At 43.3% G+C, this 27,115-nt stretch overlaps 1 protein-coding gene across 1 annotated transcript; it reads left to right on the plus strand.

Moving 5' to 3' along the window:
• Window positions 1-983: 983 nt before the first annotated feature.
• On the plus strand, window positions 984-25,922 carry SKIC8 (SKI8 subunit of superkiller complex). The gene is made up of 11 exons (XM_049852872.1): window positions 984-1,048; window positions 4,006-4,057; window positions 4,723-4,750; window positions 6,911-7,016; window positions 7,622-7,794; window positions 13,472-13,620; window positions 13,819-13,912; window positions 16,905-16,998; window positions 19,715-19,807; window positions 20,517-20,595; window positions 25,634-25,922. Exons 2-11 carry the CDS (start codon window positions 4,046-4,048, stop codon window positions 25,721-25,723), a joined length of 918 nt encoding a protein of 305 aa, XP_049708829.1. The 5' UTR covers window positions 984-1,048; window positions 4,006-4,045; the 3' UTR covers window positions 25,724-25,922.
• The last annotated feature ends 1,193 nt before the right edge of the window (window positions 25,923-27,115 follow it).

The raw sequence follows: 27,115 nt of genomic DNA on the forward strand, positions 1-27,115 counted from the left end.
AGAACTGGAGGTGGTTCTACTAGACTGGACCCTGTAAAGCTCTGACAGAAAAACATCTGAGAGGACACAGATGCTTCAGAGGCTGGTGTTCACTGCGACCGTATTTTACTATCATCACCTTCTATTATAACGCTTTTGCACTTCGAAACCAGTTTTAGTCAGGAGAGACTATAATCTCTCCTGTGACTAGCCGAAATTTAATTCTTTAAATAATTCTCTAAATGCCTTCCCCAGGCATTCCACTCCCCAAAATATCTCTTCCCTCTTGACCACTGAGAGGCTGGGACACTGACCAGAGGGCAGGAGGGGTCCGGTCACACTCCCGAGGATGGGACCCAGGTCTACCCCCAACTCATTGCTGAAAAATGCTTGTCACGACCTACTAAAGTGATCTCTTTCCCACTAATTGGTCGTGACTTACAGCTTAAAACAAACCCATTGTCATCCCGTGGATTCCGACTCCTAGCGACCCTGTAGGGCAGAGTAGAGCTGCCCCACAGGGTTTCCAAAGCTGTAAATCTTTACACAACCAGGCTGCCACATCTTTCTCCCACGGAGCGGGTGGTGGCTGTCGGGTTCGAACCTCCGACCTTTCGGTTAGCAGCTGAGTACTTAACCACTGCGCCACCAGCGCTCCCTTGAAAAGTAAAGCTGTATTTCATTGAAAAAAAGACTTTTTTAAAGCAATAGAACCCTAGAAGTCATCCAGTTTAGCCCTATGCCAGAGTACAAACGGAGAAACTAAAATCCAAACGCCTAACTCTATGGTCGGTGGGACCTAGAACCTGGCGCTAAAGGGAGCCTGTTCCCAGCGGCCACGCCTCAGGGGAGTGGGCGTGAACGGGGCGTGGCCTACCAGCCCTGTCCCCGCCCGCTCACCTCGGCACCGCCCCGCGCGCGGCGTTACCACAGCAGAGGGCGCTGCGGCGAAAAAAACCGGAGCCCGGGGGCGGGGCCTGGCGAGATGCCCCGCCCCTTCCTTAGCTCATCGCTAAGCGTCGCGGTCGCGCTGAGTCCGGCATCGGAAGTGCAGCGGAGCAGAGCGGCGGTGAGTTGGTCCTGATGGCAATTGGGGTCGGCCGTCGTTGGGGCCGCTGACGGCCTGATCTGGCGGGCGGGTGAGCGAGGGTGGGCCCGAGGCCGCCTGTCGGCAGGTTTTGTTCAGGATGCTCCAGGCCGCGGTGCCTGAGGGTGGCTTCTGTGACCCTATTTACACTGGCTGCCCATCGGTGTGCGGAGCCCGATGCGAGAGGGAAGGCCCGTAGGTAGCCGCCTCTTGCATCCTGAGAATGCTCTGTGTAGCCCCGAGATTAAGGCTGGTTCTTTCGTGGGGAAGGCCTCGGGTTCCGTAGATGCAAAGACTTTCTTAACCGAAGTTTTTCGTGGGTCACACTGTTTCTTAGGTAGCGAGCTCCCCATCACTGGACAGGTAGATGCAGAGGGTAGGTTCTCTTTACTTCAGGTACCGTGTAGTACTGTGGGTAATTGACCTGCCTGAGTACTTTAATCAAGGCTTATGTAGTATTGGAAACGCTGAGGAACGAGCAATGAATTGTGGCTGGAAATTTAGGGGTAAGATCCCTAAAGAGAGAAGGTGGCAAAGCAGGGCTCTGGGGTCTTTAGGTCTGAAATTACTTGTCATAAGACACTGGAGTAGAAGGTGATGTAGCTCGGTAGCGCTAGTATCCATCTCCTAATGTCAGACTAACTTTAGGGGGAGTTTTCTTAACTTCTCTGCTTCGGCTTCCTTGCCAGGAAAGTAGAGATGATAATAAGAATAGCTTACTCTGTCCTGTAGGGTCGCTATGAGTCGGAATTGACTCGACAGCACTGGGTTTACTAAGTGGGGTTAGGATTCAGTGAGCTAGTTCATGTGTGGTACTTGAAACACGACCTGACACACAGTACATGCTCAATGTGAACTCTACTGATAGAACCATACCCTTGTTTTGAGGAGACTGGCCTTTTGGAAGCTGTTTTCTCTGTTGCTAAATGTGAGGCCAGATTAGCAGGACTGTGCATCACAGAGCAGAGGACTGATGCTCAGATTGAATGCCCTTCACTTCAGTAGAATGACTTGAACTCCTTCCTGTCTTTCCTACTCTAGGCATGACCCCATTCTTGGGTCACAGATGAATAAAACACAACCTGATTGAGAGCTTCATCCAAACAAACAGAAAAACCCCAAACCCATTGCCATTAAGTCGATTCCGACTCATAGTGACCCCACAGGACAGAGTAGAACTTCTCCATAGAATTTCTGAGGTACACCTGGTGGATTCGAACTGGCTACCTTTTGGTTAGCAGCCATAGTACCTAACCCTATGCCACCAGGGTTTCCAAGATCTTCGTAGGCGAGGATTATTTAGAAATAGGTTTTTTTTTTTCCCTTTATTCTTGGAAGAGCTTTACAAGAACCTTTTTGGGTTTGCAAATTTAAAGCAAGTAACCTGAACCTAGGCGCCTTAGCTGTAAAATAAAAAAAAAAAAAGTGACCCTACAGCACAGAGTAGAACTGTCCCATAGGGTTTCCACGGAGTGGCTGGTGGATTCGGACTGCCGACCTTTTGGTTAGCAGCTGAGCTCTTAACCACTGTGCCACCAGGGCTCCGCCTTAGCTATATGGTCTCCAGATTTGTTCATGGGATAGAATTGAGGGGGCCATGAACTTGGATGAGAAAAAAAATTACACCTTCACGTTTTCTAACCTCTAACTGAAATTTAGCATTTCCTTCAGTTACGAATGAGGAAACCCAGGTGGCATAATGGTTAAGTGCTACTGCTGCCAACCAAAAGGTCTGCACTTCGAATCCACCAGGCGCTCCTTGGAAACTCTGTGGGGGCAGTTCTGTTCTGTCCTATAGGGTCGCTATGAGTCAGAATAGACTCGACAACAATGGGTTTTTGGGTTTTGGTTCAGTTATGAATGTAGACAACAAACCCCAGTATTAGCAGTGTGACTTTGTCCCAGTAGAAATCACAGATATTTTCATACCTTTAAATACATTTAAGCTCTTCACAGCTTTGAAATTATGGTAGTTAGATTAGAATTGCTAGATCTTGTTACCTAATGTGTTAATAAAGAAGGACATATGTTACTCTATCACAGATTTGGTTTTTGCATTTTGGTAAAATTTTATTTCAATGTTCTTGGTTTTCTTTGTAATCATATGTGTTTAAAAACATTCCGATAAGGGGTTATAGGCTTTACAAGGCTGCTACAGGAGTCCATGGCACACACACAAGAATATTAAGAACACTTGTTATAGCCTGGAGCCCTGGTGGTGCAGTGGTTAAGAGCTTGGCTGCTAACCAAAAGGTTAGCAGTTCGAATTCACCAGCCGCTTCTTGGAAACCTTATGGGGGAGTTCTACACTGTACTATAGGATACCTATGACTCGAAATCAACTCAACAGCAACGGGTTTGGGTTTTTTTTTTGTTTTGTTGTAGCCTGAGAAATGAAGTCTGTTCTTAAAGTAAGTTGGGTCTTTGTTTAACTGAATTAAGTCCTTAAAGACTTTGATGCCTTTTGTGAGAGAGATGTCTCCCTCTAGCTCTTTTCCTTGTTTACATGCCTACTAGTTTCTCTAGGCAATTTTGGTTGAGATTCCTGCATAGATTGTAAGAGCTTTGCTATCTTTGGACTCCTTTATATTTGCTTGTTGGGTTTTTAATAAATATTTAAAATTAAAAGGACCTGTGGTTTTGTCTCTCTGAAGGGTAATAAGGGACAGAGACTGGTCCCTCTGTGTAGTCAGACTTGGGGAGAAGAAACCAGGGGATGGGGGAGGTTTGTAAGTTGAGTCCCTGTGCTCAGCGGGAGCAAGAAGACTTCACCTACCTGTAGGGCTTGTGAAGGAAGTCCCTTTGACTGAGCCATAGAAAGGTGTCGGAGCAACTCCATAACCAAGGGTTACCTTATCTTCTCAGTCAAGGGGAACCTCCTGTAGCTGCCTGCGCCCTGATGATACCGCCTTACTGAAATGCTGGTATTGTTTCCACAGAGCTGTCTGGCCTTTAGCCCTTCATCCTTCGTTGAAGGAAATGACCAATCAGGTAAGGCCTGTGGCAAGGGGAAGCACATCAGTTGGTCTCCTCTTTGGCAAGTTTGAGCCCACTAGGTTGTCTGCATTTATAGTCAGGAAACTGAGATCTGATTCTTTCTCTGCTCCTAAAATGCCAAGTGACCCTGGGCACCTTACCACCACAGGGTTAGGTGGCACTAGTAAAATGCACAATACTTATATGATTATTATAAGGAGCCCTGGTGGCACAGTGGTTAAAAGCATGACTGCTAACCAAAAGGTCAGCTGTTCGACCCCACCATCCATCCTGTGGGAGAAAGATGTGGCAGTCTCCTTCCATAAAGATTTACAGCCTTGGAAACTCTGTGGGGCAGTTCTACCCTGTCCTATAGGGTTGCTATGAGTCGGAAATGACTCAACAGCAATGGTTTGGTTTTGGTTTGGGGGCGGCAGTAGGGGTAAGGGAGGGAGTATATTAGTTTCTTTAGACACTAAATTTTTTCTAGCATGAATCTACAGATCTTGCCTGAGCAGGAATCAAGGAGCTTTCAGGGCGACAGCAGGGGAAGTAGCTGACACTGTAGTGACTAAATCTACTGTGGGGGGTGAATTGGATGGCTGGGGGTGCTTTAGGGAGAGGATGGAGGATACCTGAACTTTGACCACTGGTTTAATGTGGCTTCTGTTCTTTTTTAGTACAGTATTCTCTTCAAACAAGAGCAAGGTAAGCAGCCTGTTTGTTGAAGCAGTTTCATCTGTGAAAAACTGTTGTCCCTGGTTTCTTTAAGATCTTTCGTCATGCTGACCAGAAATGCAAATACAATTCCTAAGTATATTCACCTTGCAGAAGGATTGATAGAGGCAGCCAACAACAAATACACTTAAAAACAAACAACAATAACAAAAATTGAACAACTAACTAAAAGGAAGAAACCAAACCCAGTGCCGTCGAGTCAATTCCGACTCATAGCAACCCTACAGGACAGAATAGAACTGCCCCATAGAGTTTCCAAGGAGCGCCTGGTGGATTTGAACTGCTGACCCTTTGGTTAGCAGCCGTAGCACTTAACCACTACGCCACCATGTTTTCCAAAAGGAAGAAAGCAGGAGTCAAATGATAGACTGGAGAACTCCAGGCTGAGGCAAGCTTTCCCACCTGAGGAAGATGTAACTCGGAGCTTCCCAGCTGCCAAGGTGAAAGAAGGAAATGCTTTGAGCCTCAGAGCTCTGTTTATGCGAGCTCACGTGAGGAGGTGAACTTGGGCCTGGCTCTGAACTCAGAACTCGTCTCGGTGTCTTTACAGGAGGGTCATCGTGTGACCCAGTGGATGACAAGGTTCTTTACTTAAAACAGTTGCAGGGATTCCCACAGAGGACCTTTGTCAAGGCCAATGAGTATGTGGGGAGGGCTGGGAGTTGTGCAGCAGTGGCAGTGACAGGAATGGGAGCAGGAAGCAGGTCAGAGTCCAGTCTGAGAACGTAGCCCACAATGGTACAGGGCTTAACACCTAAAAAGGAGTAGCATTTGTGGCTGGACTATTCACATGTGTCTTGTTTCTTCATAGCCTGGATGAGTTAGGTAGAGCCTGGAGTCGTTTGTGGAATACCTAAGAGAGCTCTTCGACCAGAATTAGGTAACATTTAGGTAGACTAAACAAAAAGCATTCTTCCAAGTTAGCTAGTATAAGTAGCTAATAGGCCAATAGGCATAACCAGTCAACTAACTTGTATGTTGTGAATGCCATCCAGATGGCAGGCTCAGGTCAGGTGGGGATTGTAATCAAAGCCATGTATTTGTATGTAACTCAGCTGTTGAAGTTTGTTGTTGTTGTGTGCCATCTAGCTGATTCCGGCTTATAGCCACCCTGTATGACAGAGTAGAACTGCCCTATAGGGTTTCCTAGACTGTAACCTTTATGGGAGGAGATCACCAGGTCTTTTCTTCTGCAGAGTAGCCACTGGGTTTGAGCTGCCAGCCTTTCAGTTAGCAGCCGAGTGCTTGACTGTTGTGCTCCAGGGCTCCGTATTGTTGAAGTTTAATGCCCTTATATTCACGTTTAGGAAAAGTGGCCCTGGAGAATTGCTGCCAGCATGAATAAAGCCTCCGCGTGTGTTTGTTACAGTCACCTGGCCACACCAGGTCTGCAGACCCAATGATGTGCAGGCCCACGAAGATGGAGCTTGCAGGCTTCAGTAATTAGAGAGATTGAGCTTGAATCCTAGCTCTGCCCCTTCTTAGCTTTGTGACTTTGAGCGAGCTTCTGATTTCCTTGTCTGTAAAATGGGGATGACACTTAAAGCACCAATTTCATAGGGTTGTTATGAATGAGATGTTTTAAAAAAGATTAATGGAATAACTGACCACACATTAAGCGTAATAAAGACATTTGTGGTAAAAGGCAACTCATGCCATGTTAGGTATTTATTTTTAGGCCTGTAGTGTTTACAGTTGAACTGCCCACCGGTTTCCAAAGATCTCTAAGAGATAATCTCCTGTCAAGCTTAGGTCTTTTTTTTGCAGGGGGCAAAGTGGTCGCACCAATTTCACTTGTTTTAGTTAAGTGAATTGCCATGCCAGTCTGCTGTGTGGTGGGAACATGCTTAGGTAGAAGGGACGTTGGATTTGGAGTCCGAAGACCTGGATTCCAGTACTGCCTCCCTACCTGGTAAACCTGTGATTTGGAGTAAGGGGTTTCTTCAGAACCTCCGGTTTTCATATGTGCCCCCACAAATCCGCTACAGGTGGTATGGGAAAGCACTCTGTAAAATGGATCCAAGTGGCTGTTTCCTCAGAATTGTTGTTGGAACAGAGTCAGGTTCATTTTATCATGCTGGATTCAGAAGTTGCCGAAAGACTTTTTAAGTGAAGCACTTTCCATTCTAGCCCATGATGATGCCATTTGGTCAGTTGCCTGGGGGACAAACAAGAAGGAAAATTCTGAGACTGTGGTCACAGGCTCCCTGGATGATCTGGTGAAAGTCTGGAAATGGTGAGTGCCTTCTCCCCTAACACACCCCAAAAACCAGAACCCATTGCTGTCTAGCCGATTATGACTCGTGACGCTGTAGGACTGAGCAGAACTGCCCTGCAGGGTTTTCAAGGTTGTAAATCTTTACAGAAGCAGACTGCCACATCTTTCTCCGTGGAGTGGCTAGTGGGTTCAAACCTCCAACCTTTCAGTTAGGAGCCAAGTGGTTAACCGCTGCGCCACCAGGGCTCCTCACCTAACATAGAACCTCGAAAAATTGGCTTTTGCTTCTGGGCTCCCAAGTTGCAATCAGGGGAGTATTAACTTTTTCCTAAGCAAGAAAGTGGTAAGTAACAGTATGGCAATATAAAAGAGCAGCTTATTTTTTCCCACTTTTTTTTTTTTGTTGTTGTTATTCAGTATGAAAGCCCCAGAGGTTAAAAAAAAAAAAAGTGCCAAAGTTAAAACCTGGCGGCATGTGGTGTGCTGTGGCTCTCCAGCTTCTTTCTGATCTTGCATTTCACAGACCATTGACAATACACGGGTCCCAGGGACCTGGAGTACCAGGTGCCAGGTACAGTGTGTTGTGTGTGAAGAAATCCCTTTGTCTCTGTCCCCCGTTGAAGGCGTGATGAGAGGCTGGACCTGCAGTGGAGTCTGGAGGGACATCAGCTGGGGGTAGTGTCTGTGGACATCAGCCATACCCTGCCCATTGCTGCATCCAGTTCTCTTGATGCTCATATTCGTCTCTGGGACTTGGAAAACGGCAAACAGATCAAGTCTATAGATGCAGGACCTGGTAAGACTTCTACTTTTAGGGGAGATGATAGAGGTCCGTGAGCCCTTTCTCAGAACCCTCAGGGAATTCACAGAGAATCTTGGATTTGAGAGGGGTAATAGAGGTGTGTGAACTGTGTATTACATAGCACCTTCAGTGGGCCTGGGGGCAGCACTCCAATCAATTGCCAATAGCTTTGCAACTGAACTGATGAATATTTATACTGAGTGAAAAGAATAACCTTACATCAGTTCAGGCCAGGTTTTGCTGCCAAATGAATTTTGGTACTACAAGGATGGGAAAACTGTTTTCAGAGCCTTTTGGATTCCAGAATTGTCAGCTGGGGATTGTGGAACGGTGTTTGGATGGTCCAGAGCTGCTCTGTTTGCTCTGTTCTAAATTGATGCGTTCACTATCTTATAGATGTCTGTCTAGAATGCAGAGCACTGTGTTCTTACAGATCTATGTTGTGGTAATCTCAATTGATTTTGGTTAGAGTGCCTGATTTTAATACGTGGTTGATATGAAACTGCTCAAACAAATAAAATCATTGATTTTTTTTTTCTTTTTACATACTATCAAAAAAAAAAAAAAACTCATTACCATCGAGTCAATTCTGACTCATAGCAACCCTATAGGACAGAGTAGAACTGCCCCATAGGGTTTCCAAGGAGTGGCTGGTGGATTTGAACTACCAACCTTTTGGTTAGCAGCCGAGCTCTTAACCACTGTGCCACTAGGACTCCTTAAGTACTGTAGAGACAGAATAATTGTGTCCATCAGCCTTGATAAACATCACCTGGGATGATGGGCCTGGATTTCAGTGGGCTGGGTTAATGTGGAACAAACAGCATGATGGAACAAACAGCATGACGCCTGAGGATTGCTTTTGGCTTTATGTTGTAAATGACCGACCAGCGTTCATGAGCAGAGCTCTCAGCCAGAATGAGTGGTGACCTCTAGAGGGTGTCTCTGGCACACCCATCTATGGCTTGATTATAGAAGAGCTGCTTAGGCATTTCGTTAACCTAATAACCTTGACTGGGGCACCAGATGGATTTGCCTCTCACCAGTTATGCTCAGTGGCCATCATTATTTGATGGTCCCAGGGTTTGTAAGGAGACTGAGTTTTCTGGAAGCTGAGCATGTTTTCCCTGAGAAGCACTATTCCATGTCTGTGATCCTTACAGCTAGAGCATTTTTGGAATACACATGCCCAGTCCCTATATTGGATCCATTGAATCACCATTATTGGGATGTGTGTTTGGAGAAAGGTCCTCAGTCTCTCACTCCTCTTTGCTTGTGCCCTCCCCCTGCTTACATCACTTACAGAGGACTCGGGTCCCCCAGCCAGCCCACAAAGGCTGTTGAGACTCTGAAATGTAGCTGAGGAGTGTTTTAGGAAGAAAAGCAGAAGAGGCAAATCTGTTACTGTTATTTCATCTTGGGCACCTGAGTCCTTCCGCCACCTGTGATGTTAGGTCACTGCATGGCTGTACACTCCACTGAAGAAATGAGTGCTGGATTGGTTCCAAGTAAAAGAATGGTGTATACATCCAACTTGCCTTCCCTAATAAGCGAATAAGCAGTACCTTATGCCAGATACCTTCCAAGTATGGCAAGGTAGTAACAGTTACTGTCATAAAAGAGAAAGGTACTGAGAAAAATAACAGGGATTGAGTTTATTTTATTTTTGGTTAGGAATTTGCACAAAACTGTACCGGGCCAGTAAACAACATAGTTATTTAGTCAAGTAATAAAAGCAAGCATTGCTATTGACAGCTAAAGAGCAGCTGGATTCATCTGAAGGTTAAAATGCTTTGATAAATCGGGGTCTAATGAATGTAAAGAAAATGGATACCTAAGTTATATCTGTCTTGAAAATATATATACAGAAAGTGAACTATCACAAAGAAAAGAGAGAAATTCCCAAGACCAGAAGAAGAAAGTGAGAAAGTAGAAGGAAGCAAAGATGAAGAGAAGATCCTGCATTTGGCACCTCAGCCAGACTGTAGCTTTTTAGCAAGCCAACATTGAAGAACAAAGGGCAAAGTCCAACACAGGGGCCTCTCTACACGTGATTCTTGATGCCCAAGGATAAAGAAAAGCAACTCTTTTCAATTTTGAAGAGGAACTTAATGAATAAAATAAGTACCTGTTGTATAAAATATTAAAATAAAAAAATCTTAGAATGCAGAAATTTAATTGAGGGATGTCTAGTCATCTAGTGCTGCTATAACAGAAATACCACAAGTGGATGGCTTTAACAAAGAGAAGTTTATTTCCTCACGGTAAAGTAGGCTAGAAGTCCAAATTCAGGGCGTCAGCTCCAGGGGAAAGCTTTCTCTCTCTGTTGGCTCTGGAGGAAGGTACTTCTCATCAATCTTCCCCTGGAGTAGGAGCTTCTCCACATAGGAACCCTGGGTCCAAAGGGTGTGCTCTGCTCCTGGCACTGCTTTCGTGGTGGTATGAGGTCACCCACTCTGCTGGCTTCCCTTTCCTTTCATCTCTTGTAAGATAAAAGGTGGTGCAGGCCACACCCCCAGGGACACTTCCTTTACATTGGATCAGGGATGTGACCTGAGCAAGGGTGTTACATCCCACCCCAATCCTCTTCAACATAAGCCAACCTTGCCTCATTAACCACAGGCTGAGATTATGGTTTATAACATACAGGAAAATTATATCAACCACAAAATGGAAGACAACCACATAATACTGGGAATCATGGCTTAACCAAGTTGACGCATATTTTGGGGGGACACAATTCAAGCCATGCCAAGGGATAAAAGTTGTTCCTTCTATTTTGAGTGTAAGGACGTTTGGTACTCAAAGTTTCTATATTGTAAAACAACGGGGAAATTTAAAAATTATTTTGAAGTATTATGTTATTAAACTTAGAAGAATAAAAATCAGATTTCCTAATAACCATTCCTCTAAACAGCTAATTATAATCGGAATAAAACAGTCCTTTCAGAGTAAAGGCTACTGACTTTTAGGTCTGAAGGTAGATATTAAAAAGCAGCTATTCAAGAGGTTGATTATAAAAGGTTTATTTAGGTCTCCTTGGTTTATTGAGCACTGTTGAAGTAAATTCCATTTTTAAAACAAATGTTTTGTAAGAAAAGTGATAAAGTCAAATGATTTATTACTACTTTGAATATGTGTGTTAAAATTTTCAAGAGAATTTTATTTTAAAAAGCACCCTGTCTGCAGTGTAAGCTCACAGGCCTCTCTTCCTTTACTCTCCCATGAGTGGAAAAGGCACAGGAGGGCCCTGGTCATGTCCTCTTTGAGGTCTATTCAAAGGAATGAGGAGGGCGACTTGGGGAGGAGCCTTTCTCAGTCCTTTCCCTTTGATCTGATGAGCACAGTTCCTGGGCAGGTACAGGAGAGGGCAGGATTTAGGGAGTATTCCCATATAAGAGTGGGCTGGGCATGTGGGCCCAGGCAGGCAGAGGGCAGGTAGAAGGAAACCAGATTGTTCCTTGACTTCTAGGCCCTGACCCAGCTTCCAAAGCTCTTTGAGATTGATTGGCAGAAGTTCCCGTGTAGCTGAGTAATGAAAGACCACAACACCATGAGTGGTCCAGATGGAAACAAAGGCAGTCTGTTGACCAGGCTGCACATGAGTCTGGTGGCCCCTGCAGACACTCTGCGGTGCATAAGTAACATTTGGACAGAACTCTTGGAGTTAAGTAAGTTGTATAATGTAAGTTAAAAACTAATTGTCTATTTTTTTAAAAACAAATAGTGCCTCTTACGAACTCTCATTCCCTGTTAATTTGTAATAAATACTTTGTTAAAGTTTTATATAAGAGTATTTCTGTTATGTCTTCATTTGTTTACAGGTTTATTGAGGTAAAATTTCATGTCTGTAATTTCACTGTAAAATCCGCCCATTTTAAGTGTACAGGTCAATGAGTTTTAGTAAATTTATACAGTTGTGTAACTATCACCCCAACTCAGTTTTAGAAACTTCCATGCCCCTAAAAGTTCCCTCATACTCATTAATGACTAGTCAATCCCTACCCCCACCCTCAGCCTGAGGCAACCATTGCTCTGCTTTCTGTCTCTATAGTTTTGCCTTTTTAAAAAAGTTGATATAAATTAAAATACATGTGTCTTCATTCTTTCTTTAGCATGTTTTTGAGGTTCATCCAAGTTGTAGCATGTATCAGTAGTTGTCTTAGTTATGTAGTGCTGCTATAACAGAAATACCACAAGTGGGTGGTTTTAACAAAGAGAAGTTTATTCTCTCACAATCTAGGAGGCTGAAGTCCAAATTCAGGGCGCCAGCTCCGGGGAAAGGCTTTTTCTCTCTGTTGGCTCTGGCGGAAGGTCCTCATCATGAATCTTCCCCTGATCTAGGAGCTTCTCAGCACAGGGACCCTGAGTCTAAAGGACGTGCTGTGCTCCTGGGGCTTCTTTCTTGATGGTACGTGGTCCCCGTGTCTTTTTGTTTGCTTCTCTCTTTTATATCTCAAAAGAGATTGGCTTAAAACACAGCGTAATCTTGTAGATTGAGTCCTGCCTCATTAACGTAACTGCTGCTAATCCTACCTCATCAACAACATAGAGGTAGAATTTATAACATAGAAGAAAATCGCATCAGATGATGAAATGGCGGGCAATCACGCAGTACTGGGAATTATGGCCTAGCCAAATTAACACACATTTTGGGGGGACACAATTCAATCCATAACAGTAGTATTATTGTTGAGTAGTATTTTAAGAATATACTACATTTTGTTTTATATTCTCCAGTTGTGGGACTTGGATTGTTTCTAGTTTTGGGCTATTATGAGTAATGGTCTGTGAACATTCACATACAAGTCTTTGCGTTTTTTCTCTTGGGCAGTGTCAAGGATTGAATTATGTCCCCCAAAAATGTGTGCCAACTTGGCTAGGCCATGATTCCCAGTATTGTGTGATTGTTCACCATTTTGTCATCTGATGTGATTTTCCTGTGTGTTGTACATCTACCTCTATGATGCTAATGAGGCAAGATCAGAGGCAGGACTCAATCTACATACACGATTAGGTTGTATTTTAAGTCAGTCTCTTTTGAGATATAAAAGAGAGAAGCAAGCAGAGGGACCTCATACCACCAAGAAAGTAGAGCCAGGAGCATGTGTCCTTTGGACTCAGGGTCCCTGCACTGAGGAGCTCCTAGATCGGGGCAGATTGATGACAGGGACCTTCCCCCAGAGCCAACAGAGAGAGAAAGCCTTCCCCTGGAACTGACACCCTGAATTTGGACTTCTCGCCTCCTAGCAAATTTTTCTCTGTTAAAGGCATCCACGTGTGGTATTTCTGTTACAGCACACTGGATGACTAACACAGGTAGATACCTAGGAGTGGAGTTGCTAGGCCATATGGTAAGTGTATGTTTTAACTAAAGAAACAGGCACGCTGTTTTTCAAAGTAGCTGCACCATTTTAGATTCCCCCGGCAACGTATGAGAGTTCCGGTTTCTCCGCATCCTTGCCAATACTTGGTATTGTTCCATCTATTTCTGTTAAAATGTATGAAACTCTTAAGCTAACTTGGTAAAGAATTAGCACCCTTAAAACATAGTTTTCTGAGTCAGGATACCATTTCTGCATTTAAAAAAATATATCTTTGGTAAAACATTAGTTTTTTAAAATTGTCACATCTCTCACTGTATTTCTTTCCTTCTTTTTTTTCTGTTCAGTGGATGCCTGGACTTTGGCCTTTTCTCCTGATTCCCAATATCTGGCCACAGGCACTCATGTCGGGAAAGTGAACATTTTTGGTGTGGAAAGCGGGAAAAAGGAATATTCTTTGGACACGAGAGGAAAATTCATTCTTAGTATTGCATATGTAAGGAAATATTGCTCTCTCTTCTCTTTCTGATTCTTTCCGTTTACTCCTCTAAGCGTTTGCATAGGTTCTCACGTTGGTTTGGAAACCAGTGGGTTAGAGCTGCAGCCACCAGATTTGCTTTTTTGGTCGGGATGGGTGCTTGGCTTAACAACACGGATTCTAAAACTGCCTGCTTTTCCCTCTGTTTTCTGATAGAGTCCTGATGGGAAATATTTGGCCAGTGGAGCCATTGATGGAATCATCAATATTTTTGATATTGCAACGGGAAAACTTCTACACACGCTGGAAGGTATCTCTCATCATTTTATTTTATACAAACTGGATTATCAGATCACAAAGGAATAATTATTTTTTCATTGAAAATGCCATTAAATGGCAAACGAGCATTAGATTTGTAAGACATTGTCCATCTCAGTGAGGAATCTGAAATGCCTCAAAGTTGGAGTCTTGTCACTGTAGTTTTAACCTGGACACATTAGTTCTTGTGCCGGCATTAAATGCTAGTTTTGGTGAACAAGCTTACTCTTTATTTATATGTTAATATATCTCGGCTCTATGAGTGTCTTGTTTCTGTCGTATTTGTTTCTGAAGAACTGCATTTGTGACTAGATAACAAATTATTTTTGTTGATAATTTGAAGATAAAGTACTGTGCCCACCCTCCCCACCTCTCATCAGTGCATCTGCTCAGAGCACCACGTGAGCATTCTTGTCTCCTTGTTTTTTTCCTGCGCTCATAATTTTTTGCCCAATTTGGGACTGTATTCATACTATCTTATAACTTAGACTTTTACTTAGTATTGTATCTGTGCAAGCCACTAAACATTCATCTGAAGCTGTGGTTGGCAAATGTTTTTGTAGAGACCCTAAGCTAAGAATGATTTTCACATATTTTAGATTTTGTTTTAAAAAAAAATCTGTACCAAAGACTATGTGGCATGTAGAGCCTAAAATATTTACTTTCTGGCCCTTTACAGAAGAGGTTTGCCAAACCCTGATCTAAGGTATTTCTTGTTGTTGGTGTTGTTAGGTGCTGTCGAGTCAGCCCCGACTTCTAGTGATCCTGTGGGCAACAGAACAAAACACTGCCCAGTCCTACCATCCTTATTATTATTGTCACTATGACTACATAATAATCATCTAAATGTACCACAGTTTGATCAACTCTGTCTTCTTGGACTTCAGCTTTCTGTTTTATTTTTGCTAATACATGTAAACATCCCATCTCTATATACATCTGACTATTTTCCTAGGATAAGTTTATAGAAATGCAATTACAGGGTTAAGTAGTCTGAAACACTTTTGCTACATTAGTTGCTCAAGTTGTTAATCATTGTCAAATAAAACCCAGTTACTAATCCTGGGACACAATATATTGCAATGTTTAAGTCAGAAGCAGGTTAGTTGCAAATCAGGGCCTATAATTTGGAGCATCTTCCCTTGTGACTTTTTCTATATGAGGCTCATGTTCGAAGTCACTGGTTTTCCCTATCCTGAGTGTCTTACATGTTTGGTGTGTCTTCTGCCTGGGAGTCACACAGGCCTCTCGTTGTGTACCTTGAGGATGACTGTCTCTGAATTGTGGGGCCCACACAAATGAAATAAAATGAATTTTACATCTACCCTAGAGCCTGTATCTTAAGTCATTCAGTCCCAAGTGGCTTGGGAGATCTGGGAACAGAAAGTGTTGATTTAATATTCATATTGCATTCCAGAAGAGTTGTAGCAGTTTATGGTCCCTTCACAAACACTTAGTATTAATATTTTTAAATGTTGGCAATTAAGATTATCCCAGAATATGATTTTGTACCTATCGTATTATCAAAAATGAAAAAGATCAATTACACACTGTATTGGTGGGGATACAGGGAAGGGGGCACTTATGTGTTGCTGGTAGGTTGTGAAGTGGTACTACTTCTTCAGCAGAACAGTTTGCACTCACTGCCTGATCAATTAAAGGGGCCCTGCTGGCGCAGCGGTTAAGCAGTCGGCTGCTAACCAAAAAGTCGGCACTTGGATTCCACCAGCCGCTCCCTGGAAACCCTAGGGGGCAGTTTTACTCTGTCCTGTAGGGTCACTGTGAGTCAGAGTCAACTCGACGGCAGTAAGTTTGGTTTTTGTTTTGGTTTAATCAAATTAAAAGTGAATATATGCTTTGATCCACCAGTTCTGCTGCTAGGAATTGATCCTGTCGATACTCACATGTTCACAATAACATGTAACAAGATAATTCATTGTGGCATCGTGATAACAAAGGATTGGAGATAACCTGAAAGATACATCCATACAGCGAGAAACAAGAGTGCTCTAAGATATTTAAAACGGAAAAATCGAAGTGCAAAAGAACGTGCAGTTTTTTTTTATCTTTTTATTGCAACGTAAAACGCAGATTTAAAACCCACCTGAATCAAATCGATGACTTAATGGATTTTTATAAGGTGAACACTATCCATGTCAATAAATAGAACTTTGCCAGTCATCCCAGAAGCCCCTGCATGTGCTCTGTCCTAGTCACACCCCTTGCCCTCCCCTCTCCGTGTCCTCTCTTCCATGATCCTGTAATCAGTAAACTTCCTTACATTTTTTATAGTTTTCTCTCTTGAATGTATAACACTAGACACTATAGTTTGGTCTTACTCTGGGTTCTAAATTTTTTTTAAAAAAGTGTCTTTTAATCTGTAAATTCCTCCTTCTCAAAAGTCTGGTTTTATATTTGTGTAGGAAAAATACAAGTATTTGCATATATGCAAAGAGTATCTCTGGAACGATACGTAAGAGACTTGCAACCCTGGTGCTTCTGGGGAGGAGGACTGGGTGGCTAAAGAACAGGCGTAGGAGGGAGGCTTCTTACTATATGTTCTTTTGCACTATTTTTATTCTAACCAACTGAATATATTACCTCCTCAGTTTATCCTCTACTCTACAACAAATGATTTGGTAGGGAAAGTAGCATCTTATTTGTTCAGTCTTAAAAATCAGAAGCCATGCACATTTCCATGTTTGGCTGTTATATGTAGCAGAGGAGTTTCTTTAAGCAAAGTATGCAGACGCCCAACTGGTCTGGGAGGGGAACTAAGGAGAAGTGGCTCCAGGAGGAGGGGTCAGGGTTCCAGTGGATGTTTCTAGAACATTAGGAGGTAGGGCCCAGTCCATACCCTCCCTTTTCTGACTGAAGGACCTGAGCAGTCCAGCTCAATGACTTGTGATGATTAAAAGGGACATCATCAGCTGGGAAACCTGAATGGGGAGACACTGATTAACAAGGGCCTTTGTGCTTTTCAGGCCATGCTATGCCCATTCGTTCCTTGACCTTTTCCCCGGATTCTCAGCTCCTCGTCACTGCTTCAGATGACGGCTACATCAAGATCTATGATGTGTAAGTTACCTGTCAAGATTGTACTGATGCCGTGTCCCCTATTGTTATGAAGTGCCCCAGGCTGTGTCAGCTCCCTCTTCAGGGTCTAGCAATGCTCATGTTCAGGTCTTCAGACACCCTTGCTCACCCTTGTTCCTCTGGCTGCGGTAGAGGAGACGTGCCTAGGTTACCTGGTGGTATCAGGTACTTGCTACTTTTCTCAGGCGTCCTGTCTCTTGTGGGGCTCACTTATTTTTAATTCTTTCGGGTAAGTAGTTTACAGGTGAAGAAATGGAGCCAGGAGCTCTAGCTGGCCCAGGGTAACAGTAAAATTTAGAACATCCTTTTTCTAGGGGTGGGGCTGTTCCAGCAGGCGCTCTGTCCTAGATAGGGAGCTGTCCGCTTAGAAGCGGCCTCACTGCAGGCCTAGGTGGGGACCCCAACACAGGGCCTTCTCGTTTCACTGCAGGTGTAGAGGTGAGTTCATCGTTCTCTGTCCACGACTCTCTGTCATTGGGTACCCCTGTGCAAGGCCCTTTTTCATTGTTTTCCCTCATCATTCCCAGCACCGCTCCTACTCCCCCTGAAGCACCCCCTCTAATGTGTTGGATATGTGTCCTGGGTACTTTGACTTGGTGCGCTGCACAGCCTCTTTGCCAGGTGCCTCCGATTCACGGCTCTGAATGTGGCCCTCGCATCCCTGGGAGCATGCTCCCCGCTGCTCCTTGCCTGGGGATGGTTCACTGCTGAGTGCAGCCCTCACACCCTTGGGGGCATGGTGCCCACTGCTCCTTCCTTAGGGATGGTTCACTGCTAAGTGCAGCCCTCACACCCCTGGGGGCATGCTGCCCACTGCTCCTTGCCCGGGGATGGTTCACAGCTCTGAGTGCAGCCCTCGCACCCCTGGGAGCATGCTGCCCACTGCTCCTTGCCCGGGGATGGTTCACTGCTCTGAGTGCAGCCCTCACACCCCTGGGGGTATGCTGCCCACTGCTTCTTGCCCGGGGATGGTTCACAGCTCTGAGTGCAGCCCTCGCACCCCTGGGAGCATGCTGCCCACTGCTCCTTCCTTGGGGACAGTGCCCAGGTTGCCTCAGTGGCATGCACCGCCACCATGAACGTCATGCTCATGTTCTTCTATGAGCCTGGGAGAGTTTTTCTGGAGTATAGACCTGGGAGTAAGAATGCTGCTCCTTTTAGCCTACTTCTGGTGGCTTTTGAATGGCAAAAAGTTGTCACACAGACCTAGAATTAGAACTGCAGTTTTTGGAATTAGAGCTGGATGAGAATGCTAGGGCCGGAGAGGCACACATCTCTCTAAAGTTGTGCTTGCTTGTCATAGCAGAGCCGGCATAAATAGTAGCAGTCCCTTAAGTCTCCTACTTTATAAGACTTTCCTTGATGGATGAGCGTAGATTAGTGTCCCAATTTTGCAGGTGAAAAACCAAGCTGAGATGATTTGCCTAAGAGAGTGATACTGAGTGAAGTCCCAGGGCTTTTTATCCTCTCATGGTCCCCCTGCACCCCATGGAGTCTGCCTTTGCTGGTGCCTCACCAGAGCTGCTGTACTCTGCTGGGTGTTTCAGGGGTGAAACTGCTGATGAGCTCAACACAAGTTCCACGCTGACCTCAGCCGGGCCTTGGGGGAGGGTGGGGTAGCTTTCCTGCCACGGGTGATTGGATTTTACTTTTTAAAACAGTGAAAATGGCTGTAGTAATGGGGCCTGTCTTGCTCTTAGTTTAGTTAGAAGTGGCCTGTTGAAGGCACATGTATCTGGATACTTTCTGTGACCATGAGGCTCTGGCCCCTTATCAAGGGCTGCTGGTGCAGGCAGGGACCAGAGCCTGCTGCTCTCCCAAGATGGTCTGCTCGCCCTTGCTGCTTCTCAGCAGCCTCATCTTGGGAGCTGGGGCTTTGAGCCACCTTATTTATTTTGAGCTGTTAAACTCTCTACTTCTTATGGATCTTATTCTTGGCTTGTGGTGGCATTTACACACTTTGGGTTAATGCCACTGTAAAAAATTGTTACTGCAATAAATGATGCCACATAATTGACAAGGGGGTTTTTGATACGGTAATACTGTCTGTTTTGGATTGAATTATATCCCCCAAAAGTATGTATTGTAAATCCTAATTTCTTTGCCTATGGTTATAATCCCATTTGGGAATGGGTTGTCTTTGTTATGTTAATAAGGCAGGATTAGCGTGGGGTATATCTTGAGTCAGTCTCTTTTGAGATATAAGAAGAGATTAAATAAGCAAGCAAAGAGACAAGGACTTTCCCCCAGAGCTAACAGAGAGAGAAAGCCTTCCCCTAGAGCCAGTGCTCTGAATTCTGACTTCTAGCCTCCTGAACTGTGAGCAAATAAATTTCCATTTGTTAAAACCATCCACTGGTATTTCTGTTATAGCAGCACTAGATAACTAAAACCAAAAGAACAAACCCAGTGCTGTCGAGTCGATTCCAACTCATAGCGACCCTATAGGACAGAGTAGAACTGCCCCATAGAGTTTCCAAGGAGCGCCTGGCGGATTTGAACTGCCAGCCCTTTGGTTAGCAGCTGTAGCACTTAACCACTACGCCACCAGGGCTTCCCTAGATAACTAAGACACTGTCATGGTAAGTATAGCAGGTTTAGCCCAGTTTAATGGGCAGAGTTAACACCATGCCTTCCGCTTCTGTGATTGTATTCTAAAACTAACATTTCCATTTTGTTTGGAACTTTCCCATTTCAGACAACATGCCAACTTGGCTGGCACGCTGAGTGGCCACGCCTCCTGGGTGCTGAATGTTGCGTTTTGTCCTGATGACACTCACTTTGTTTCCAGGTACTTATGATTCTCAGTCATTTCAAAATGCTGGGGAGATGGGAATGGTCTTGTATGAATTGCCTTAAAATGTGAAAACTGTGTGGCCCTTTTTTGTTCCAGAAGCCCTTGTTTTCTCAGTGTGTTTTATTTAAGTAGTGAAGTTAGTTGTCTTCAGCGTGAACAAAGGTGGACTCTTTTGAACAGTGGCGCTCTGTTTTTCATTATAAATTTAGGCCTCCCACCTGTGGCTTACTTTAAGGTATACCCGTGTTACAATGGTGTTAAAATGTATGAATCTGTAAAAAGTGCTTTTAGATCCCAGTGTTCTGTGGGCCCAGGATGGCCCAGAGAGTTGAAAAATGTGATGGACAGATGGAAAGCATTGCTGAGTGGGTTATAGAAGCCTCCTGAAAGCTTTTATTTTAGAAGCTTTAAAGACCTCCCTCCCACCTGCAAATAGGTAGTAGGTGCCTCTGAGACTGATGATCAAATTACAGTTTCAGGAAAATGGCTGCCCTGTGAGGCGGGAAAGCCACCCAGAGCTGCCAACACCCTGGCCACTTCCTGGGGCCCAGGTCGGCCGCTTGTGCACATAGATATGGGGGCTCGGGGGCCTCTAAGATAGGCAGGGTATAGATGAGTGAAGAAGTGTCGAATTTTGGTCAAATTTCTTCCAACTTCAGTCTAAAAACTGTTTTCTGATACTGATGTTCACTTTTTAAAATAGTTCATCTGACAAAAGTGTAAAAGTTTGGGATGTTGGAACGAGGACTTGTGTTCACACCTTCTTTGATCACCAGGATCAGGTATGGCGTTGTATTTGAATTCCTTTGTCTTTGGATCGCTAGTATCATCTGACCACTGTGCCAAAGCTCCTTTCTTTTCCTAACCTTGCTGTTCAAGTTGCCAAGCCTGGTCGATCCCTGGGACTGAGCTGCTTGATCTCCTTGGACTTCAGTGTCGCCCAGTTTTCCTGTGGACACTGTCTGCATGCAGAGGCTGTGGAAGTGCTGTCAGCCATATGTCCCTGTGCCCCACAGCCTCTGAATGCCTTCTTTGGAAAATGCTGCATCTGGTGCCTGTGGCTGGCTTAGTAAGGACCTCTCTTCTCGGGAACTGCCATTGCTTGAACACAGTCACCACTTGTCATTTTTTAAGCTGTCAAAAGAAGTGATTTAATTTTTTTTTAATGTACTAGAAGCTGGAAATTCTTTCAAGCTGTTTGGCTTTATGGTATCAGAAGCTTTGCTTTCAATTTTTAAATTAGGAGAGAAAGGAGACACTGTTCTTACAGGCGTCTTTGTCTTTGCCAATCCAGTGTGATGTGAAATGGTGAAGATGTTCTAGTGCAGGGCTCTCCATCTTTACGATGCACATCAGTCCCCGCAGGGACCGGGTTCAATTCTGAATCAGTAGGTCTGGTTACAGCCTGAGACCCTGAGTTTCTAACAAGCTCCCAGGTGAGGCCAGTGCTGGTCCCAACTACTCTGAGAAGCAAGAGTCTTGGAAAACCAGTCAGTATATAAAAAAATGTCATGGCTGTATAAAGTTGGAGGTTAATATATTTTAAATGTTTTTATGATAATCCTATAGATTTCCCCTCTTTGGAATGCAACTTAAAGTTAACAATTATTTATGCATTTTTCCATTTAACCTTAAATTGTTGCCAATAAAGTTGACATTCCACTCTTGGACTTATATTCTACTCGGGGAGTAAGTCCTGGCTGACTGGTGTACATTGCATGTGGGGTCAGAGCAGTGCTGTTCCAGGGGGAGATGTCTGGTGTGGCAAGTGTGTCTACTTGTAGGCAGCTGTTCAGAGTGATGGGGCTGCCACCTGGCCCAATCAAAAGAGCACTAAAACGAGGGCTAGACACCCCATCTCAGGGACACCCCATCTCAGGGCTAGTGTGACAGGCCCACCACCCAGAATCAGCTCTTGATCTTCAGAAAGTTGTTCCTTGGTTCTGCAATAACACCAAAAAAAGGGCGGGGGGGGGGGGACTACAGATGCTGATACTAATTAGATACAACCAGTGACCTCATGGAATTAGTTCTTTTGGTTTGGGGGCAATGGCCATGGTCTCATGGAATAATCCAGTCAATTGGCACAATGTAGTTCTTACAGTTTATGTTCTACCTTCCGGCATGGTAAGTAGTGTCTTGGGTGTTAAAAGCTTACAAGCTCTTAAGTCATCTAAGATACAGTTATTGGTCTTCATTCATTTGGAACAAAAGCCAAAAAAGGAAACCCAAGAATCAGAGAAGGAACTGGACTACAGGACTAATTGTCCACATGAACCACTTGCCTCTTCCACCTTGAGACCAGAAGAACTAGATGGTGCCTGGCTACCACTACCTAACATTCTGATCAGGAACACAATAAATGAGTCCTGATAAAAAATGGAGAAAAATATGGAATAGTACTTCAAATTCTTAAAGAATCCAGACTTACTGGACCCATTGAGTCTGGAGGAGTCCCCGAGACTATAGCCCTGAGTTGCTCTTCACAGCTTGAATTGACACTATCCTTTTTCACAACTTGAATTGACGCTATCCTCTGATGTCACCTTCCAACTAAGTAACAGTTTAGCTCAAAGAGTAAAGATTGTCACTCTTGAGTATTGTGCTACTTAAAAAAAAATAATTATGTAAGACCAAAGGGTCAACAGCTATTTTAAAGCATAGATGAGAAGGTTGAGGGACAGGGAGATTAAGTAAATGGAAATGAAACAACAGAAATAATGAGAATGTTGACACAATGTGAAGAGTTTAACCAATGTCACTAATTATCCCACTTCTGACAACCCCTTGAGCCCTGGTAGTGTAGTGGTTAAGAGCCTGGCTGCTAACCAAAAGGTTTGCAGTTCGAATCCACCAGCCACTCCCTTGGAAACCTTATGGGGCAATTAGTAGAGCTAACTCATAGGGCTGCTATGGGTTGGAATCAACTCAGTGGCAACGGGTTTGGTTTTTGGATACTAATCATTATGTCTAGAAACTGTGGAATGGGAGTGAGTCTTTGTTGTGTATATTTTCACTAAAAATAAAAAATTTATTTTTTTTAATACATCAATTTTTTAGTTGTATTAACTTGAGTTATCTGCAATAGTATTCAAATATGGGGTCTAAACAGAACAGGTGTTTTTTAGGCTGAATGACTACCAGCTCAAAAGAGCATGCTGTCTCTTAGCTGCCCCCTCCGAGTGGTACCCCAAGCAATAAAAATCCCCAGTTGTAAGTCAGTATCCCCAGGTAGCATTTCTATTCATAACAATGGTAGGAGTAAAACAAAGGCATTCTTATAAACCAGAGATACTATTAAACCTAATCCCATTTCAGGTTTTAGGACCATGGCAATTTCAACAATATAAGAAATCTCATAACACCTTCTTTTCCTTTACTCAGAAAACACATCAATAGATCCACTTAAAGATGTGCAAAATGTATGATCTGAGTAAATTACATTTTTTTCTTATATATTTGAAGACTAGTCAATAAGTTGATAAAATTATTTTACAAGTTTTGTATGAAATCTTTTGTTTCATTTCGCATACCATGAAGCGTTTACTTAGATTTTTTAAGCCTGGTGGGTGATGTCACAAACATGAAGGCAGAAAGTGATGTTAAAACAAGTATGGAGCTAATTAAACATTTAAATCTTACACCTGAAATTATTTTTTGCAACGTTCTTTAAATACATTCTTTAGATTTTTTTTAGAAATACCTTTTTAAATGTTCATGTTCTCAGATCAGGGAAATAAATCATATTTGTCAGTGATATTTTCTTTCTACACACATGTAAAAAGACCCATGTTTAGAACCTAAGACAACATTATGTTTTATGAAACTGCCTTCTTTTTAAGCCTTTAAAAATAAGGGACGAGTTCTTATGGGGATTAATTTTAAAATATGTATTGAAAGAAGAATGACCACAAAGATTGTCTGTCTATATTAATAAAAATGTGCATTCTTCTAAAAATTAATACCACTTCAAAGCCTATTTATTACTAAACCGGACATAAATTATTCCGGTTACGTACAAATGACTGCATTTCAATTCATGTAAGATTAAATGCAATATGTATTTTCATGTAAGATTAAAATGTTTTTATCAAATTGAGAAGCTATTTGCCTTCAATCCCAGCTTCTCCCCAAATCATATAATTCGCATTGTCAGCATCACCTGAAATCTTTGGTTTCTCTAGTTTTGTTTATTCACTGACTGATCAACTGAAACATTGATCATTGGGTGTATATTATTTAATAGTTACATAGCCTTGGCTTTAGTAATTTTCTTCCAGAAATGTCAAATACTAAAGTTGAAATCAGAACAATTAAAAAAAAGCTCATATAACAGTAAAAAAAAAAAAAAAAAACCTAAGGATTCTCACATGAAAGCTGGTCTCTAGCTGAGAAAATGTTGCTTTTTTTGTGGTTATAAAATGTTGGCAAACTTCTTTATTCATGTACTCCTTTTACTGGGATGTTCATTGGGAGAAACATTTTAATGTGTTTCCAGTGTTTCAAAGCATATCTGATTCAAACTCTCAGGACTGTGAAAACAACGATGAAAATGAAGATGATTTGCCTGAATTAAAAATGTAGAAAATAAGACAGTGCATAATTTCCTAAAGCAAATTTACAAAGAGCAACAATGACAACAATAAAGTACCTTGTTGCTGAAAATCTCCCCTACATTTGTTAATGTGAATCTGCAGCTTTTATGGCTTTGCTTTTTAATTCAAAAATATTTTCGAAAATATAAAACGTACACAGAAAAGGTATATACAAAAGCTAAATAAAAGGCAAAACTGTAAGGAACATAATAAGTTAATAAAGTACCCTTTTCCGTTAAAAACTGTATATTATATGTTGAAGGAGCCCTGGTGGCACAGTGGTTGAAGTGCTTAACTGCTAACCAAAAGTTTGTTCAAATCTACCAGCCACCCAGTGAAACAAAGATGTGGTAGTCTGCTTCCGTAAAGATTACGGCTTTGGAAATCCTCTGGAGCACTTTTACCTTGTGCTTTAGGGTTGCTATAGTCTCAGTCAACTCAAATGCAGTGTTTTTTTTTTTTTTTTTTTTTAATTTATTCTTGATGAAATTTCAACCACATCAATTCTGTCTGGGAAGCAGGTTCGAACCTGTTAATTCAACACATAGCAAATAAAATCAATGATTCACAATGTCATGTTGTCTGGCTCCTGGGAACTGACAGTCTGCGCTGGGCTGTAATAACAGAGTGAGAATTACAGACTGCAGGGGGTGGTGCAGGGAGTTAGGTGAGGAGCACAGGTGGCAATTGTCCCTGTCAGCAGTAACCTCAGGGTAGTCGTGGGGCCTTTTCTTCCTGGAAACATAAATGAGAGCCTGTGTCGGTTCCTTGTGGGTTCCATCTACATGGTATTAGGCCACCCCCTGGATTCTGAATCTTTTAAAGGTTGGTAGGTATCTCGATTAGCGTTGAACCCAAAAACCCAGTGCTGTCGAGTCGATTCCGACTCACAGCGACCCTATGGGACAGAGTAGAACTGCCCTATAGAGTTTCCAAAGAGCGCCTGGCGGATTTGAACTGCCAACCCTTTGGTTGGCAGCCGTAGCACTTAAACCACTTCTGATTAGTGTTTAGAAATGACATTTCCTGAGTGGGGGAGGGGAAAGGAGTTATAATTAAACGGCAATAATGGAAGACACCCGGTTAGAGACAAGGCCCCATTCTTACTGAGAAAGTATGAGAACATCCTCATCTCAGACTATGTTTCTAGATTCAAAATAATGAGAAGTAAGAATCTTAATTTATAACAAAGTCATTAGTAGAACTTTTTTTTTTTACTTTACAGGTCTGGGGAGTAAAATACAATGGAAATGGTTCAAAAATTGTGTCTGTTGGAGATGACCAGGAAATTCACATCTATGACTGTCCAATTTAAACGTCCAAGTCTTCCAGGCTAACGCTGCAGTGAGAATGTACAGATTGATCATGACATTCCTTTCCTTTTCAGGTTTGTTTAAGAGGAAGAGCATTTATTGTAGCAAAGGCTTAAATTTTGTAGATACAATATAAATCTTTTCATGTTTATTGGAACTGCTGTTCATACCTTAGCATAAAGTGTTCTTAATGTAAATACCTGTGCTCTTGAACATGCTTCTTTTTCCATTTACCCTGTCACAAGTAAACAGTAATCAGCATCGTTAAGTCAAAGTGACTATCTGCCTTAGAGACGAAGAGACCCAGGCACTTGAACTTTCTAGCTAAAAATACGGGCTGACTTCCCAGAGGGTTGACTCACATAGTGGGATACGGCAGCCAGCTCCCAGAAGCTGAGATAAGGGAGCGGATCTATTTCAGAATGGGTTCCTGAGTATTTGGGAGGGAATGTTCTATAGTTCTACCTTTCTGTTGTTCCCTTCTGTTTATTAAACATGTTCCCCGCCACACTTTTTACCCCGTTAGTTTCAGAGATGTCTGTAGCTCACTGGGTGGATGCTGGAGGGCCGGCTGCTGGTCTTGCTGCCTTCACAGTGCCTAGGCTTAAGCCTGTGCCCGATAATAACTGAACTCTAGCCCTGCCTCACTTGTCCCAGAGTACCTGTATCCCAGAGTTCTCTTCAGCAACCCCCTTGGGACTTGTCTTGATGTTAATTTGAAGAATTCAAATAGCTAACATTCTGAAGCTGGTTGCTCTTTATTGATCGTAACTGTGTGTCTTAGATCATGTTGTGGTTTTCCTCCAAACCCCTATTACCCTCAGAAAACCCACACTCTTTACCATAATCCACTGCTTCTCTCTCCTGCCTCTGCTTGCTTACTCTGCTCTAACGGCATTGTCCTTGCCGTCTCCTCCCTCCGACTTCCATAGGTCTACTCCCTGACTGCGTTCAGGTAGCTGCTCAGGTGTCACCTCTTCACAGAGGCCTTCCCCATTGCCTGCTACCCCTTGCCTTCCTCTTCGTTTTTGTCATGGCAGTTACCACTCCCTGACACTTGCACTCACTCCCACCCTCAAAATATGAACTCCATGAAGGTGGAAACTGTTCCATCATATCAACTGTCTTAGTCATCTAGTGCTGCTGTAACAGAAATACAAGTGGATGGCTTTAACAAAGAGAAGTTTAGTCTCCCACAGTCCAGTAAGCTAGAAGTCCAAATTCAGGGCACCAACTCCAGGGGAAGGCTTTATCTCTCTGTTGGCTCTGGAGGAAGGTCCTCGTCATCAGTCAGGATTGGTCTGGGAGCATCTCAGCACAGGAGCCTCAGGTCCAAAGGATGCGCTCTGCTCTCGGCACTGCTTTCTTGGTGGTATAAGGTCCCCAACTCTCTG

Source organism: Elephas maximus, chromosome 13 (genome assembly GCF_024166365.1).
Source record: "Elephas maximus indicus isolate mEleMax1 chromosome 13, mEleMax1 primary haplotype, whole genome shotgun sequence".
Lineage (NCBI taxonomy): Eukaryota > Metazoa > Chordata > Mammalia > Proboscidea > Elephantidae > Elephas > Elephas maximus.